We start from the raw sequence: 14,886 nt of genomic DNA on the forward strand, positions 1-14,886 counted from the left end.
CTTCTGTATGTCCCAAATTCCCCCTCCGCCTTCCCCTCATCCCTCCAAACCCTTCCTGCGCTGTGAACACATCAGCTCCCCCCTCACCCTGCCCTGGGCCCACCTCCCCAGCACGGTCCCACAGTGGTGGGGACACAGTGGTGGCATTAAAGGGTCTGTGCAGGGTGGGGGGAAGATTTGGGCCATCCCCTGCCCCACTCACTGTGGCCCCTTGCAGACGATGACCCCGACAGTACCGTGGACGACCGGGACAGTGACTACCGCAGCGAGACCAGCAACAGCATCCCCCCACCCTACTACACCACGTCCCAGCCCAACGCCTCCGTGCACCAGTACCCCATGAGGCACCAGCAGCAGAGCTCCCGCGACTCCTACACTGACTCCATGCAGAGCTACGAGATGGACTACTCGGACCAGGCTCCCATCAGGTAGTGTGGCCACAGCCAGCTCACCCTGGGACCCGCTCTCTCAACCCCCCCCGCAGGTGACAGAGGCCAGCAGGTCCCCAGGGTGACACCAGGGATGGTGCTCCCGGTGCTGTGGGTGACAGAGGGAAGGATGCTGAGGTGAGGAAGAGTGGGGTGGTGCTGGCCCCAACCAAGCCTTTCCTTCTCACTAGGAAGTTTTCAAACTCTTTTGGGTCACTGCCCTCCTCTGTCCTCAGTGGGTTTGGGGCCCCCCACCCCTGGCTGTCCCTGCTGGGAGCTGGACAGTGGGGTGTGGGCTGGCTGGGGACACAGACGTGGCAGAGCCCAGGCCAAAGTGCCAGCCCCATCCAGTGGACAGAGCCTCCCTGCCAGCGTCCCCACGGCAGCAGGGGGTGGCGGGTGGCGGCGGTGTGGCACCTGGGAGCTCGCTGACCATGTTCCTCTCCTCCCCTGGCAGACGCTATGGTAGCGTAGACTCTGCCGCAAACGGACGCAGTGACGCTGAGTCCGGTTCTGAGTCGAGCAGGCGGACCAGCCGCCAGCCTTCCCTTGAGAGCAGGCGGTCCCTAGACCTATCGGATAGGTGGGTGGCTACCTGTGCCGTGTGCCGTGTGCCGTCGCAGAGTGCTGTGGTCGGTCCTTGCAGCCATGGTGAGGCCAACACCAGTCCTGGCAAGGGCGGCCTTGTGCCACGCTCCCCGCCCCGGATCGGCCTGCTACAGGGACAGCATTGGGATGCTCCAGGTGTCCCCCCAGCCCTGTGGTGTTCCTTCTTGCTGCTGCACCCTGCTTCATGGGGTGACATCCCAGCATCCTGGTCCCGCTGGCTGGCACTGCGACTGTCTGGCAGCACTGCTGCTCGTTCCTTGTCGTGCCAGCGGGTGTGGGACTGGGCCCTTGGGGACTCAAATGCCACCCCCTGTTCCTGGTCACCTGCCAGGGTGTGCCTGTCTGGGCAAAAGCCTCATGCAGTGATTTGGGATCCTGCAATGTGCCAAGGGCCCCTCTCCCAGCTCTGGCCAGGATCAGGATGGGGAGATGTGGGGTTTCCAGGTGTGAGCTGTGTCTCCTGTATCCCTGTGCCCCAAATGCTCCTTCCTAAGGTACCTGGATAATGCCAGTACCCCTCCCAGCTGGGACTAGCCTGAGCCATCCCCCAGCACTCTCTTCCCTGCCGTGTCCCCTGGCTTCCCACAGCCTGGCTCAGCCATTCTGGGCTCTGCCCATCCCAGCCCCTCCTCTTTGTCCCCTCACACACCCCCTGAGCCCTGGCTGCCAGTGCTGGAGACGTGGTGTCGGCCTCTTCCTTGGCATGTCCCTGTCCTGTCTGCATGTCTGCTTCTGTCAGCCTGTCCCCACGGAGCCATGGGGCTGCCCTGTCCCTGGCAGCCTCCCGGGGCACAGGGCCCTTGTGGGCCCCCCAGTGCAGGCAGCTGTGAGAGGAGGGGGCTGGAAGAGCTGGGGGGCACATGGGGTGGGGGAAGGGGTCTGGCCTGGCAGGAAGAGTGGAGAGGGGAGCCTCGGGTAGGGATGGTGTTAAGAGGAGTGAGGGGGTTGAGGGGGTGTCCTGGGGTGGGGGTGCCTGGGAGGGCTGCAGGGAGCACTAAGACATCAGGGTAGAGGTTGGGTGACAGATCTTTGTGTCGGGGGCAGGACAGGGTGTCCGGCAGCAGCAGGAGGCAGGATCTGGCTGGGGGTGCTGCTGCCCCCACCCCTGGCTGGGGTGAGCCTAGGGGACAGACACTGTCACCCCCATCCCCACTCTCAGCCCAGGCGCAGGCAGGGAGGTCAGACCCTGCAAGTGCACCTGCTTGAGGGGCTGCTTCCAGCCCAAGGATTCTCCTGGTTCTGTGCCTTCGGCTCCCAGGATGAGGAGCCCAGTGCTCCCGATGGGAGCTGCACATCCTCCTGCCCCTGGTGCGGGGCCCCGGGGCTCTGCCTGGGGTGACACGGACCCACGGGAGCCCTGTCCTTGTGTCCCCTGGCCCCTCAGCCCCACAGGGAGCAGCCGCTACGCCTCATCGGCCGAGCTGAGCCAGGGCAGCTCCCAGCTGAGCGAGGACTTCGAGAACGAGAGCCTGAGAGACTCGGAGCTGGACGAGAGGGACGGGGACTCCTACCACTCCTGCCACAGCTCTGTCAGCTACCGCAAGGACTCGCCGCGCTGGGAGGAGGAGGATGATGATGATCTCTACCTGGAGGAGGAGGAGGAAGAGTTCATTGAGGACTACAGCGAGACTGAGGAAGGCTACCCCAAGGAGGAGGAACTGGAGGAGGAGGAGGAGGAACTGCGGGAGCAGGACACCTATGAACCCCCTGAGCATGAAACATACCCACCACCACAGAAACCCCTGCCACAGCAGCAGCAGCAGCAACAGGTCCCACAGCAGCAACAGCAGCAGCAGCAGCCACCCCAGCTGGTCCCACAGCAGAAGCCTCAGCAACAGGAAAAGAAGGAGGAGAGGAAAGAGGAGAGGAAAGAGGAGAAGGACATCTCTGTCCCCCAGGAAGCCCCTGAGGCCCTCCAGGCCCAGCGGGCAGAGGAGGAAGTTCCTGTGCAAGAGGCAGCCCCGGAGACTGAGCCCCCAAAACCGGCTGAGAGGTAGGAGGGGGAGCTGGGCTGTGGTGTCCCTAGGATGGCACTGTGCCTGGAGGCACTTAGGGTGCTCTGGAGGTGGCTCAGGGATGGTGCTGGTGCTTGGCGCAGGACCAGGGACCTTCTGTCATGTCTGGAGCTTTGCCAGGTGCCTGAGCCATGGGGGAAGCCCACCTTGTGCTACCCAGGCAAGAGCCAGCACCCTGGGCACTGCCCTGCCCCAGCCACCCCCTGTGCTAAGCATGGCTAAAGCTGCTGGGGCTCCAAGGCTGCAGGTTCGTAACCTGGGACGAACCTGGGGCTGGGGGAATGGGGTCTCGGGGCTGTGATTCCTCTCCTCTGGCACAGGCTCTTGGCACCCTGGGTGGAGCTTGGTCAGAGGAGGAGATTTCCTTCATGGGAGTCGATCCTCTCCCTAGGCCTGGAAAAAGCTCATCCATGGTCTCCTGTGCTGTACAGGTGAATTAATTGGTGGTCAGGTTTCTGGTGCAGCATGGGAATGATTCCTATCTTGGGGACAGAGGATTCAAATATCATTATTGAGCATTTCCATTTTCAGTGAGTGTCACTCCTCTGTGCAGAGGTGAACTGTGATGGGCTCTTTCAGCCTTTTGTTTAGTTTAAATTACAGACCAGGAATGGGGAATCTCTAATTTAAAACAGTGTGTAATGAGTTGTTTTTAAAAGAAATGGATATTTAAGCCCAAGACCTGGCAGGAGCCTCAGGTCATGTCTGCCTGCAGTGTCCACTGGGCAGGGGGCTCAGGGGGTCCTGTGCTAGGATTTGGGGACCGTGGATTGTGCTGGGAACCCCAGCTTGTGTTGGGACCCCCAGATTAGCCCTAAGGGCCTCAGATTAGCACTGATGACCCCAGAGTAGCACTGGGGACTGTGGATTAGTGCTGGGAACCACAGGTTAATGCTGGGGATCCCGGGTTAGCACTGAGGATCCCAGATTAGCAGACAAAGCCCCCCAGGTTTGGGCAGGTTCATCTCCTGAGCACCCCACGGCCTCTTCCTAGCGTGGTTCTGGGCTCCTCTCTCCAGTGTCACATCACACCAGGCTCTCCAGGAGACTGGTATGTTTGGAGGATTTCTTTTCTTTTCCTCCATGTCTTGATTTTGTAGGAGAGGGGAAAAAAACCCACAACATCCAGCATGTCCAGGCAGACAGCTTTCCCTGGGCTTGGAACCACCGGCGTGTTGGGTGCTCTTTGCCCCAGGAAGTGGCCAGAGGATGTTGTGCTGGGGAGGTGGGGGGCAAGGGATGTTTAATTCACACGCTTGTGTCACCAGCTGTCCCCTGGGTGTCACTTGGGTGCCCAGGGCAGGGTCTCCTGAGGGTGGGGAAGCTTCTGGCTTCTCCCTGGCGTCCTGCCCTGATTGTGCTGCCCTTTGCAGCAGGACCTGCTGCCTTTTCAGGTCCTTCCTGGTACCAAGAGGGGGTTTTGCCATGGCCACGCTGTCTCAAGGCCCATCAGGATCCCCAAATTACAGCCTCAGGCCTGCTGGGGGTGTGGGGGCTGCTCCCCCCTCCCTGGTGCCGTGCTGGGAGGTGACAGGGGGTGTGTGTGCTTGCAGGGAGCCGGCAGAAGAGGAGGTGCAGGACCCCAAAGCACGAGCCAAAGCCAACTGGCTGAGAGCCTTCAACAAGGTCTGCATGCAGCTGCAGGAGGTGAGGACCCCTGGCCACCGCCGCCGCCCCGGGCTGGGGGCACGGCCCCTTTCCACACCTGGGCAGCTTCCAGGGACATCCACGGACCTGGGGGTACCAACAGTGGTGGCCCACAACCCATTCCCACCAAGTGGGACATCCTGGAGGGGCCGGGAGTGCTGAGGACCCCCCGTGTGTGCTGCATGCGTGTGCTGGTGCGAGCCCCCCCCCCTCCCCTCTGTTGAGTTGACAATATTTTGTTTTGTTTTTAGACTCCATCCTCCATCTTTTCTTTTTGTTTTGGCTCTGGATTCGCTCCCCGGGGTCTCGATCCCCCTCCCCACCGCTTCTCTTTTCAGTTGTCCACCACCATGGCCCTTGCACCCGCGTCTCCCCTTCCTGCAGGGAAGGGATGTAGGCTGCCTGCAGGTAAGCATGTCCACCTGGCACCTCCCAGCCACATGTGTGCCTTCCCTCTGTGTGTGTGTGTGTGCAGGGATTGCCCATGAAGGAGGGGCAATGGTCTCTCTCCACCCTTCTCCTCCAAAATAATCCCCTCCCTGCAGGGGAGGTGGCACTGCTGGATGATCCCTGGACGCACACCCTCTTCCATGTGCTCTGGCTTTTCCCTGCTCTTCTTTCCAACTGCTGTGGGTCCCTGAGGACCTGCTGAGCCTCTATGATGCTTCTCCAATCCCACAAGCCCCGAATTTTCGCACAGTGTAACCATCCCCCTGCTTTGCCAGCCTCAGCCCCTCCGCTGAAGCCCACCCACTGCTCACCCAGCTCGGCCTCCTGAAGATATTTATTCCCAGTGCCAGCTCTTTGCTGGGAAGAGCCCCCTTGATTTTGGAACACACTTTTCTCTGCCCACCCTGCTCATCCTTCCATGCTCCTGCAGTGCTGTGAGCACTCACTGCCCTGGGGGGCTGTCCCCATGCTGGTGGCTCCTGCTGTGCCCTGACACTGTCCCTTGTTTTCCAGGCCCGCGGGGAAGGTGATGAAAAATCCCTGTGGTTCAAAGGCGGGTGAGTACAAGGGGAAGCTGGGTACACTCTGCCCCTCGGGATCTCAGCCCCCTCCTCATTAGGATGTGATTAATGAGCTCAGCAGTGAGCTTGTGTGGGGAACGGTTGCTGAGCTGTGGGCAGGCAGGGAGGCCAGATTTTTGGGGCTGAATTTTAGGGCTGGTCAGTGCTTTTGGAGCAGCCAGCAGACATGACATCGCTCTGTGACGCCAAGAGCTGCTGCCAAGGGGGAGAGCGAGGAGGTGAGTTGGGATGGGGATGAGGTGGGGTAGCAACTCCTGCTTCCCTCATGGAGCGGTGTCATGGGCAATCCTGAACGTCTCACCTGGACAGGCTGGAGGTCTCAGTCCTGTCTTGCCCTTGCAGACATGCCCTCTGCCATGGACCTGGGCAGAACCTGGTAGGTTGCCTGAGAACCCCCAGATCACTCCAGGGATTTCTTCCTGACAGGGCTGTGAGGTGCTGTTCCTGCCTTGGGTTCCCTTGCAGCAGAACTCGAGGCTCACCTGCTCAGTGCTCCCCTTTGGGGTCCCAGAGGGAACCCCAGCTCTCCAGCCTCACGCTGCAAAGCCAAAGCTGACTAAGCCAAATGGGCAGCTTTTCTCCTGGGTTTCACTGTCACGCTTCACATGGGGAAAAATCACAGTTTTTGCCAAAATCCCCTTCCCCCTCAGTTTTTAATCCAGTGATCCCTGCCCTGGCTGGGCTGGTGGTGGGGATGGGGATCCCATGGGTGGGTCCCAGACCACACAGGGGTTGCTTTGCAGTCATATTCACCAAGTCCTAGATATTGAGAAGAAATCCTTTCCTGTCAGGGTGGGGAGGCCCTGGCACAGGGTGCCCAGAGCAGCCGTGGCTGCCCCTCGATCCCTGGAAGTGTCCAAGGCCAGGTTGGCAACCTGATCTAGTGGAAGGTGTCCCTGCCCATGGCAGGGCATGGAATGAGATGGGCTTTAAGGTCCCTTCCAACCCAAACCATTCTGCGATTCTACAAAGCGCTGAGTGACCACGGGGCAACAACAGGGGGCCCTTCCTGCCTCAGTTCCCCCTTCCCCGCTGACTCTCCTCTCTCTTGCAGGCCTGGTGGCGGGCTGATCATTATAGACAGCATGCCGGACATTCGCAAGCGAAAGCCCATCCCCCTAGTTAGCGATTTGGTGAGGTTCCCCCCAAGGCACCCCCCCACAGCTGCCGGCTTCGCTCCCGCTGCGCCCCACCGGACTGCGCCGCCCGTGCCCCGCTCCCCAGCTGCCTCTAACATGGCTTGTGTTCTCTGTTTTCTTTCCTGTGGCCTGGCTGGGCCTTCCCCGCGGCAGGGGGGCGGCTGTAAGGTTTCTGCGCTGCATTAACAGCATGCCCGACATTAAGCCTGGACGCAAATCTCTCCCTCTAGTCAGCGATCTGGTGAGCGCGGTGCGAGGGGTTAAAGAGACAGCGCCCTGGGGGCTGCCGGCCAGCCCTCGAGCCCCCAGCCCTGCCAAAGGGGGGCGGGGGTATCCCACGCTGCTTTGGGGGGCTCCTGGCCCTCCTTGCAGTGGGGAGCTGGGCTCTCCCTTACCCGAGGGTGCTTCTCTTTAACGGAGCTCTGGTCCCTACCCCAAGCATCAGCCTAAGGTTTCCCAGGGCTGCATCTGGTTTCCCATTTTTCTACTGGTGCCGTGTCCCTGGTCCCTTCCTGTCCCAGCTGCCATAGGTCCCTGCAGCTTGGACCACGCTGGTGCTGGACAGACAGATCCCCATACCAGGGGAGGGCTGGCAGTGGCTTTTCCAAGTTGCCCAGACCCTGTGCTCCTGTCCCCACTGTCCCAGTCTATGGGGTTGGAGACCCCCAGTGTATGGGCCCCCCATGATGGGGTCCCCTCCAGCCCCTGGGCTCTGTTGCACAGGGTCACTCTGCTGGTCCCCTACCGCCCCTGATGATAAGAGACAGCAATTTTGGAAACCAGACACCTTTTGCCCCCAGAATCAGGTGTCCTTCTCCTCCTTCCCCCTCTCTTCACACCTTGTCAGCTCCACTGTGTGCCCTCCCTGGGGTGCCACCCTCCTGTTCCCAACCTGCCTCCCAGCCATCCCCCTGCCCCCTTGCTGCCCCCAACCCGGTGCCCCCACCCAGCCCTCTTGGGCAGCCGCTGATGCTTCTGCACTGTGCTGTGTCGGTGTTTTGGGGGTGGGGGGTGATGGGGTGGGGCAACGTGTGGGGTTTTGGGAGGGCTGCTGCCTTTCCCTGCTGGGATTTGCAGGCTGCAACCAGTGCTGTGGCTTGGGGACACAGTCCCCCCCACCAGGGACTGCTCAGTGCTGGAGGCGGGGGTGTTGCCCCAATTCCCACCGGTTCTGGCAGGGAAGGGGCTCTCCTGGGAAGTGTTTGCACTAATGGCTCTTTATTCCCCCCTTGCTGGCCCTGGCTGCCCACAGGCCATGGTAAGTGCCCCCTACCCCATCTTCCCCGGGTCTCAGACACGTGGTGAGAGGCTCTGCCGCACTGGAGCTGAACTGGGAATGCCATGGGTTGCCGAACTGGTTCCAGTCCCACTGCACAGTGGTGCTGGCATCAGTGGGGGCTGGGCTGTCCCCACTGCCTCCCGTGCAGCCAGGACCCCTCCCTGTCTGGGTCTGGGGTCTGTCCTAGGTGTTTCACAGCCAGCTGGGGGTGGAGGAGGGACCTCTCATGATCTGCTGGATCTGGGAACTCTCTTTCTTTCCTACAGTCCCTGGTCCAGTCCAGGAAAGCGGGCATCACATCCGCGCTGGCCTCGAGCACCTTGAACAATGAGGAGCTGGTAAGTGCTGGGGTGGGCTGGGTTGGGCATGGCTGGGAGGGGGAAACTGAACCTCGAGGGCCAGGCCAGCGGTGGAGGTGCAGAGTCTGTGCCCCACCAGCATCCTCTGGTGATGCCTGAATATCCAGGATGCTCATGGATGCATCCAGGGATAGAATTGTGGGATCATTTATTACTGTACCCTGCAGCTGTAGGGAGGAGAGGAGAGAAGATCCAGCAGGCAGGAATTGTGCAGCAAGATTGATTTATTTAGTTATTTTACAAACTGTTTTATAGACTTTTTTCTTCATAGTCTAATTGGACAAGGATCAGCCACCCCCTGGGTGGATTGGCTAGAAATCCTAAAACATCCATTGTCAAAATATTTTTCTACTGTACCATAAACAAGGCTTTGCAAGGTCACAGGTGTTCATAGTTTATAGAACTTCTGCTAATCTCTTGGTGAGAGAGAAAAGTATCCCAGGGCCTTCGAAAGAAGCAAGAAAATTCTTGCTGGCAGCAATATTGTATCCACAGTCATTGAGGCTGGAAAGGACCTGTAAGATCGTCAAGTCCAACTGTCAACCCAGCACCACCACCATTAAACCATGTCCCCAAGTGCATCCTCTGCTTCAGCATTTCTCCCCCCCTCTCCCCTGTCCCTGCACAGAAAAACCATGTTTACAAGAAGACCCTGCAAGCCTTAGTGTACCCCATCTCCTGCACAACCCCCCACAACTTCGAGGTGTGGACGGCCACCACCCCCACCTACTGCTACGAGTGCGAGGGGCTGCTGTGGGGCATCGCCCGGCAGGGCATGCGCTGTGCCGAGTGCGGCGTCAAGTGCCACGAGAAGTGCCAGGACCTGCTCAACGCCGACTGCCTGCAGAGTAAGGACCTGGGGCCCACAGCCTCGTCCCTTCTCACCTTGGAGAGGGAGGAGGGAGCAGCCCGGGAGAGCTCCACTCCTGACGTGGGCATGGGAGAAGTGTTGGGCAGGGCAGACTCATCCTGGGCAGGGGATAGATCCCTCCAGGTTTGAATTAATGAATGCATGGAATTGTAGAATTGTGGAATTGTTAAGGCTGGAAAAGGCCTTTAAGATGATCAGGTCCAACCATCAACTCAGCACCCTTGTGGTCATCGCTAAACAATGTCCTCAAGTGCCACAGAGACACGTTTTTTGAACACTTCCAGGGGTGATTCCGCCACTGCCCTGGGCAGCGTGCCAGGGCTGGACAAAACTTTCGGGGAAGAAGTTTCCCCTAATACCCAACCTAAACCTTCCCTGCTGCAACTTGAGGCCATTTCCTCTTGTCCTGTCCCCAAGCCCACCACTCCAACCTGTGAGAGCTCTTGTCTCTCTCCTGGGTACCACCAGCCCCCCGACCCCATCTCACCCATGCCTGTCCTCTCCCAGGGGCAGCGGAGAAGAGCTCCAAGCATGGAGCAGAGGATCGGACCCAGAACATCATCATGGTGCTCAAGGACCGCATGAAGATCCGGGAGCGCAACAAGCCAGAGATATTTGAGCTGATCCAGGAGGTGTTTGGGGTCAACAAGACCACGCACACGCAGCAGATGAAGGCGGTCAAGCAGAGCGTCCTGGATGGCACCTCCAAATGGTCAGCCAAGATCAGCATCACGGGTAGGCAACCTGTCACCTTCAGCCTTGGGGACCATGGGGATGTCCCCATTGCTCAACCCCTCATTCTGTCAGGCAGCTTCAGCCCCTGTGGGGACACAGGTGTCTGTTTTGGGGGTCTTGGTGAGGCTGTGGCACTGACTTCTCTCTCTGTCTGTTCTCTCTGCTGTGCTGCAGTGGTTTGTGCCCAGGGCCTGCAAGCAAAGGATAAGACAGGTTCCAGTGACCCCTATGTCACTGTCCAGGTTGGAAAGACAAAAAAAAGGACTAAAACTATCTACGGCAATCTCAACCCAGTCTGGGAGGAGAATTTCCATTTGTAAGTTCACCCCCAGTCTCCCCATTCCCCTCCCTGGCCACTCATGGTTGTGCCAGGCTGTGCTGGGTCTTGCCATGTCCCTGTAGGGTGGGGGGAGCCAGCTGGGCCTCGTCCTGCCCCCATTGAGGGTGGAGGGGGTGCTGGGGACCCTTGGGGTGCTGTTTTGTGCCATGGGGGTGTGACTCCAGGGGCTGATCCAGGCTGTGCTGGGGCTGCCTGGGTGTGGCACAGAGCCCACTGGGGAGGGTTGGTGCCCCTGCATCTGCTCTCTTCCCCAGTTCCTGCTCCGTGCTGTGCTGGTCCCTTTTGTTTAGGGAAGCAGTGATGGGGAGTAGCTGGAAAGATTTCCCTGCTCATCCTGGGGCTTGCCCTTTCTCGCCTCCCCAGCGAGTGCCATAACTCCTCTGACCGCATCAAGGTCCGTGTGTGGGACGAGGACGATGACATCAAGTCCCGCGTCAAGCAGCGCTTCAAGAGGGAATCCGACGATTTCCTGGGCCAGACCATCATCGAGGTCCGGACCCTGAGCGGGGAGATGGACGTCTGGTACAACCTCGGTAACCAGCTCCCCACCCCTGCCCTGGGCTCAGGGGAGTGACACATCCTGCTGGGGATGGGACCCCCGGTGCTGGGCTCCAAGGGGGATGTGCTGCCAGCCATAGGCTGATGGCTGATGCAGCAGGGTCTGCTCTTAGAAACACTTAATATCAAAAGCCATCAGGAACAAGTGTCTTCCCAGGGTCATTTTCAGAACCCTTTACCCAGGAGGTTCTAGAACACCAGCCCCCTGCAGAGGGGAAACTGAGGCACAGAAAGGCCATGTCTCCAGTGGCTGGACATGTGGCCAAATCCCAGCTCAGCCTGGTTGTCCCCTCAGCCCTGGCCCTGTACCAGAGCATTGTGCCCCTCTTTGGGGCTGGCAGTGAGCAGGGTTACTCCAGGGAAGCCTCATGCCTTGTCCCTCTCCCTGCACCCACAGACAAGCGCACAGACAAGTCAGCAGTGTCGGGAGCCATCCGGCTGCACATCAGCGTGGAGATCAAGGGCGAGGAGAAGGTGGCTCCCTACCATGTTCAGTACACCTGCCTGCACGAGGTGAGCAGCCCAGGCAGGCACAGGGGGCACGGCCCACTCCCCAGCAATGCCACCCTGCTACCACACGCCCTGGGGAGCTCACAGGACTCATTTGTACCTCCAGAACCTGTTCCACTTTGTGACGGATTTGCAAAACAATGGGGTGGTGAAGATCCCCGATGCCAAAGGGGATGATGCCTGGAAGGTGTACTTTGATGAGACAGCACAGGAGATCGTGGATGAGTTTGCCATGCGCTATGGGGTGGAGTCCATCTACCAGGCCATGACGTGAGTCCCCTACTCCCAGCTGGTTCAGAGGGGCTGCACCCACCCCCTAGGTGGAGGGTTACTGTCCCCATCATCCTCCCCTGCTGCCATTGGCACCCACCTTCCTGCCCCAGGACTTGCCCCAAACCTGTGCACCCATCCCTTCCCTTCCCAACACCCTCTGGCACAGCCTCGTCTCAAGTCCTGTGTCCAGTTTGGGCACCACAAGATCAGAAGGATCCAAAGCTGTTGGAGAGTGTCCAAAGGAGGGACACGGAGCTGGGGAAGGGTCTGAGGAGCGGCTGAGGGCACTTGGCTCGTTCAGCCAGAGCAGAGGAGACTGAGGGGAGGCTCCTGGGGGCTGCAGCTCCTCCCGAGGGGAGGCGGAGGGGCAGGGGCTGAGCTCTGCTCTGCGACAGGGACAGGAGCCCAGGGAACGTCTGGAGCTGGGTCAGGGCTGGCCATGGAGCTCAGGGAAAGGTTCTTCCCCCCGAGGCTGCTGGGCACTGCCCAGGCTCCCCAGGGAATGGGCCCGGCCCCGAGGCTGCCAGAGCTGCAGGAGCGTTTGGACAGCGCTCTCAGGGATGCCCAGGCTGGGGTTGTTGGGGTGTCTGTGCAGGGCCAGGGGCTGCACTGATGATCCCTGAGGGTCCCTTCCAGCTTGGGATGCTTTTGGATTCAATGACTCATGCACCCCAAACCCTGCATCCCCTCCCATGGCCCAAAGCCCTCACCTGCCACCTCTCTCCGTAGGCATTTTGCCTGCCTCTCCTCCAAGTACATGTGCCCCGGGGTGCCGGCGGTGATGAGCACCCTGCTGGCCAACATCAACGCCTACTATGCCCACACCACCGCCTCCAGCAACGTCAACGCCTCCGACCGCTTTGCCGCCTCCAATTTCGGGGTAAGTCCCATGGTGCGTAAACATTCTTTTCTTTTTCTCTCCTTTCTGTGGGAGGGGGTGGGGGGCTCCGGGAGCAAAACGAGCTGTGCAAAACACCCCACTCCAAACTGCAGCCAGGCAGCAGTGGTGTCAGCCCCTGCTTGCCCCAAAAATCATCCCGCTCTTGTTTCTCAGGAAGGAAAAGGGCCACCACCTTGCCAGGAGAAGGGCTCAATTTGCTCCCCTAATTACTGTGGGAGGCTGAGCAAAGTGGGACGCTGGGTCACAGCATGCCAGGAGAGGGGACACCTTGGTGGCAAAATCAGAAGCATGTGGCCATGAGCCACCCCTGCAGTTCGTGGGGGGTCTTGCACAGCCTCGTGTGCTTTGGGGGACCCTGGCCTGCTGCAAACTCAGCCGGTTGTGCCAGCACCGCTGGGTGCCGAGTGGGGCGAGTTTGCGGCAGGGCCGGGTGCCCCTCGGGGACATGGGCGAGGAGGGGCTGAGCCCTCGCCTCGGCTCCCCCCGTGCCATCCCAGGGGCAGGACATGGTCGCTCTGGATGCGCATGGGTCGAGCCAGGGTCAGTGCCCAGCCCCGGGTGCAGCAAGGAGCTGGGTAGCCAGGGACACAGCCAGGGCCGAGCACAGCTCCGGGCAGCTTTGGCTCACCTCGCAGGGGGTAGCTAGAGCCGAGCGAGCTGTGCCTCCGGATCACGCAGGAGGAGGAAGCCGTACCAGAAACCCGCCTTTTCTCTAACATGGAGGATTTTAAAAACTTGTCTTTTTCTCTTTTTTAGAGAGCCTAAGGTTGGGTCCTAAAGTGCCCGGCCATGCCGCTTTAACCCTGAGTACCCGTCGTGTCCAGTGTTAGAGTGCTGCAGCCGTTCCTTGGGTGTCGGGGACGCACGGTCCGGCCCAGGGCCCGGCTGGGCCATCCCGGCGAGCGCCGAAGGTTTGCGGTGGCCAGCACAGGCTGTGGGTGTGGCCGAGCCATGGACTCGCTGCCCCGTCCCGCCCCCGTGTCCTTACCCAGGACTCAGACGCTGTTCCGGGCTCGCCGGAGCCCTGCGGGTCAGCCCTGACCCGGTGCAGCCAGTGCTGAGGGGGGAACCCAGGGCTCCCACGGGGGGCCCACATGGCTGCCCAAAGCCTCCCCACCAGCAGGAACGCAAAGGGAAATGCTCCCCAACAACGTTTTGGGGCCAATATTGGGAAGAAATCTTTCCCTGTGAGGGAGTGAGGACTGAGGTTGCGCAGAGGAGCTATGGCTGCCTCATCCCTGGAAGTGTTCAAGGCCAGGTTGGACAGGGCTTAGAGCATCCTGGTCTAGTGGAAGGTGTCCCTGCCCCTGGCAGGGCGTGGAACAAGGTGGTCCTTAGGTCTCATCCAACCCAAACCAGTCTGGGGTTCTGTGACCAGTTACTTTGCCATCAGCTCTGACCCCTGATCCAATCCACAACCCCAGATGGGATTTGCATCCTTCTGCCCTGTGCTCCCTGGGTGGGAGCTGGGCTGAGCTGAACTACAGCCCCTCAGCCCTGATGGAGACCCCCCCCCCCCCACGGGGTGTTCCTTGCCCACATCCCTCGATGCAGCCCAGTGGGACAAGTGAGGAGTCCATGGAAATGTTCAACTCCTGGGGCCACCCTGAAGATGGGCAACCACTGTACATCCTTTCGCTGCCCTTTCTCCTGAGCTCTTGGAAAGCCCCAATTGAGTGGCTACTGATCCTGCACCCTCTCTCCCAACTCTTGCCCTGAGCCCAGGCTCAGAGCTGTTCCAGTGGGCAGGGCAGACAAAGCAGCCTGTCAGCCTCCCAGCAATGACAGGGGACACGTGGTGCCACCTCTCCATCCTGAACCACACCTGGCACGGCCACATGTGCCCCAGGAGTTGCTGAGGCCTTCAAGTGAGTCCCAGCCACCAGCAAGGAGATGCTCTTCTCTGCAGGCAGGGCTCGAAGGAAGGAAGGAAGGAAGGAAGGAAGGAAGGAAGGAAGGAAGGAAGGAAGGAAGGAAGGAAGGAAGGAAGGAAGGAGAGGGATGAGCAAGGACTGGGCTGAGAGCAGAGAGAGACAAGGGATGGGGGAGGGGGTGGGTCCCTCCCCCTTTTCCCCTGTTCACCTGCCCCCGGGGCGTTTCTCCGCAGAAAGATCGCTTTGTCAAACTCCTGGACCAGCTGCACAACTCCCTGCGCATCGACCTCTCCATGTACCGGGTAAGGTGCCTGCCC

The 14,886-nt window shown here is 60.2% G+C and overlaps 1 protein-coding gene across 1 annotated transcript in view; it reads left to right on the forward strand.

Moving 5' to 3' along the window:
* Positions 1-14,886, forward strand: part of UNC13A (unc-13 homolog A) — a 36,452-nt gene that overhangs the window by 7,505 nt on the left and 14,061 nt on the right. Inside the window, exons 9-23 of the mRNA XM_082297680.1 lie at positions 218-428; positions 2,422-2,614; positions 2,825-3,030; positions 4,606-4,699; positions 5,663-5,706; positions 6,785-6,863; positions 8,415-8,486; positions 9,136-9,355; positions 9,886-10,113; positions 10,288-10,429; positions 10,817-10,986; positions 11,409-11,524; positions 11,628-11,791; positions 12,524-12,674; positions 14,803-14,871. Coding sequence (XP_082153806.1) covers positions 218-428; positions 2,422-2,614; positions 2,825-3,030; positions 4,606-4,699; positions 5,663-5,706; positions 6,785-6,863; positions 8,415-8,486; positions 9,136-9,355; positions 9,886-10,113; positions 10,288-10,429; positions 10,817-10,986; positions 11,409-11,524; positions 11,628-11,791; positions 12,524-12,674; positions 14,803-14,871 — 2,159 coding nt within the window. The remainder of the gene's footprint in view (positions 1-217; positions 429-2,421; positions 2,615-2,824; positions 3,031-4,605; positions 4,700-5,662; positions 5,707-6,784; positions 6,864-8,414; positions 8,487-9,135; positions 9,356-9,885; positions 10,114-10,287; positions 10,430-10,816; positions 10,987-11,408; positions 11,525-11,627; positions 11,792-12,523; positions 12,675-14,802; positions 14,872-14,886) is intronic.

Source organism: Coloeus monedula, assembly GCF_965178545.1.
Source record: "Coloeus monedula genome assembly, chromosome: 27".
Taxonomy (NCBI): Eukaryota; Metazoa; Chordata; class Aves; order Passeriformes; family Corvidae; genus Coloeus; species Coloeus monedula.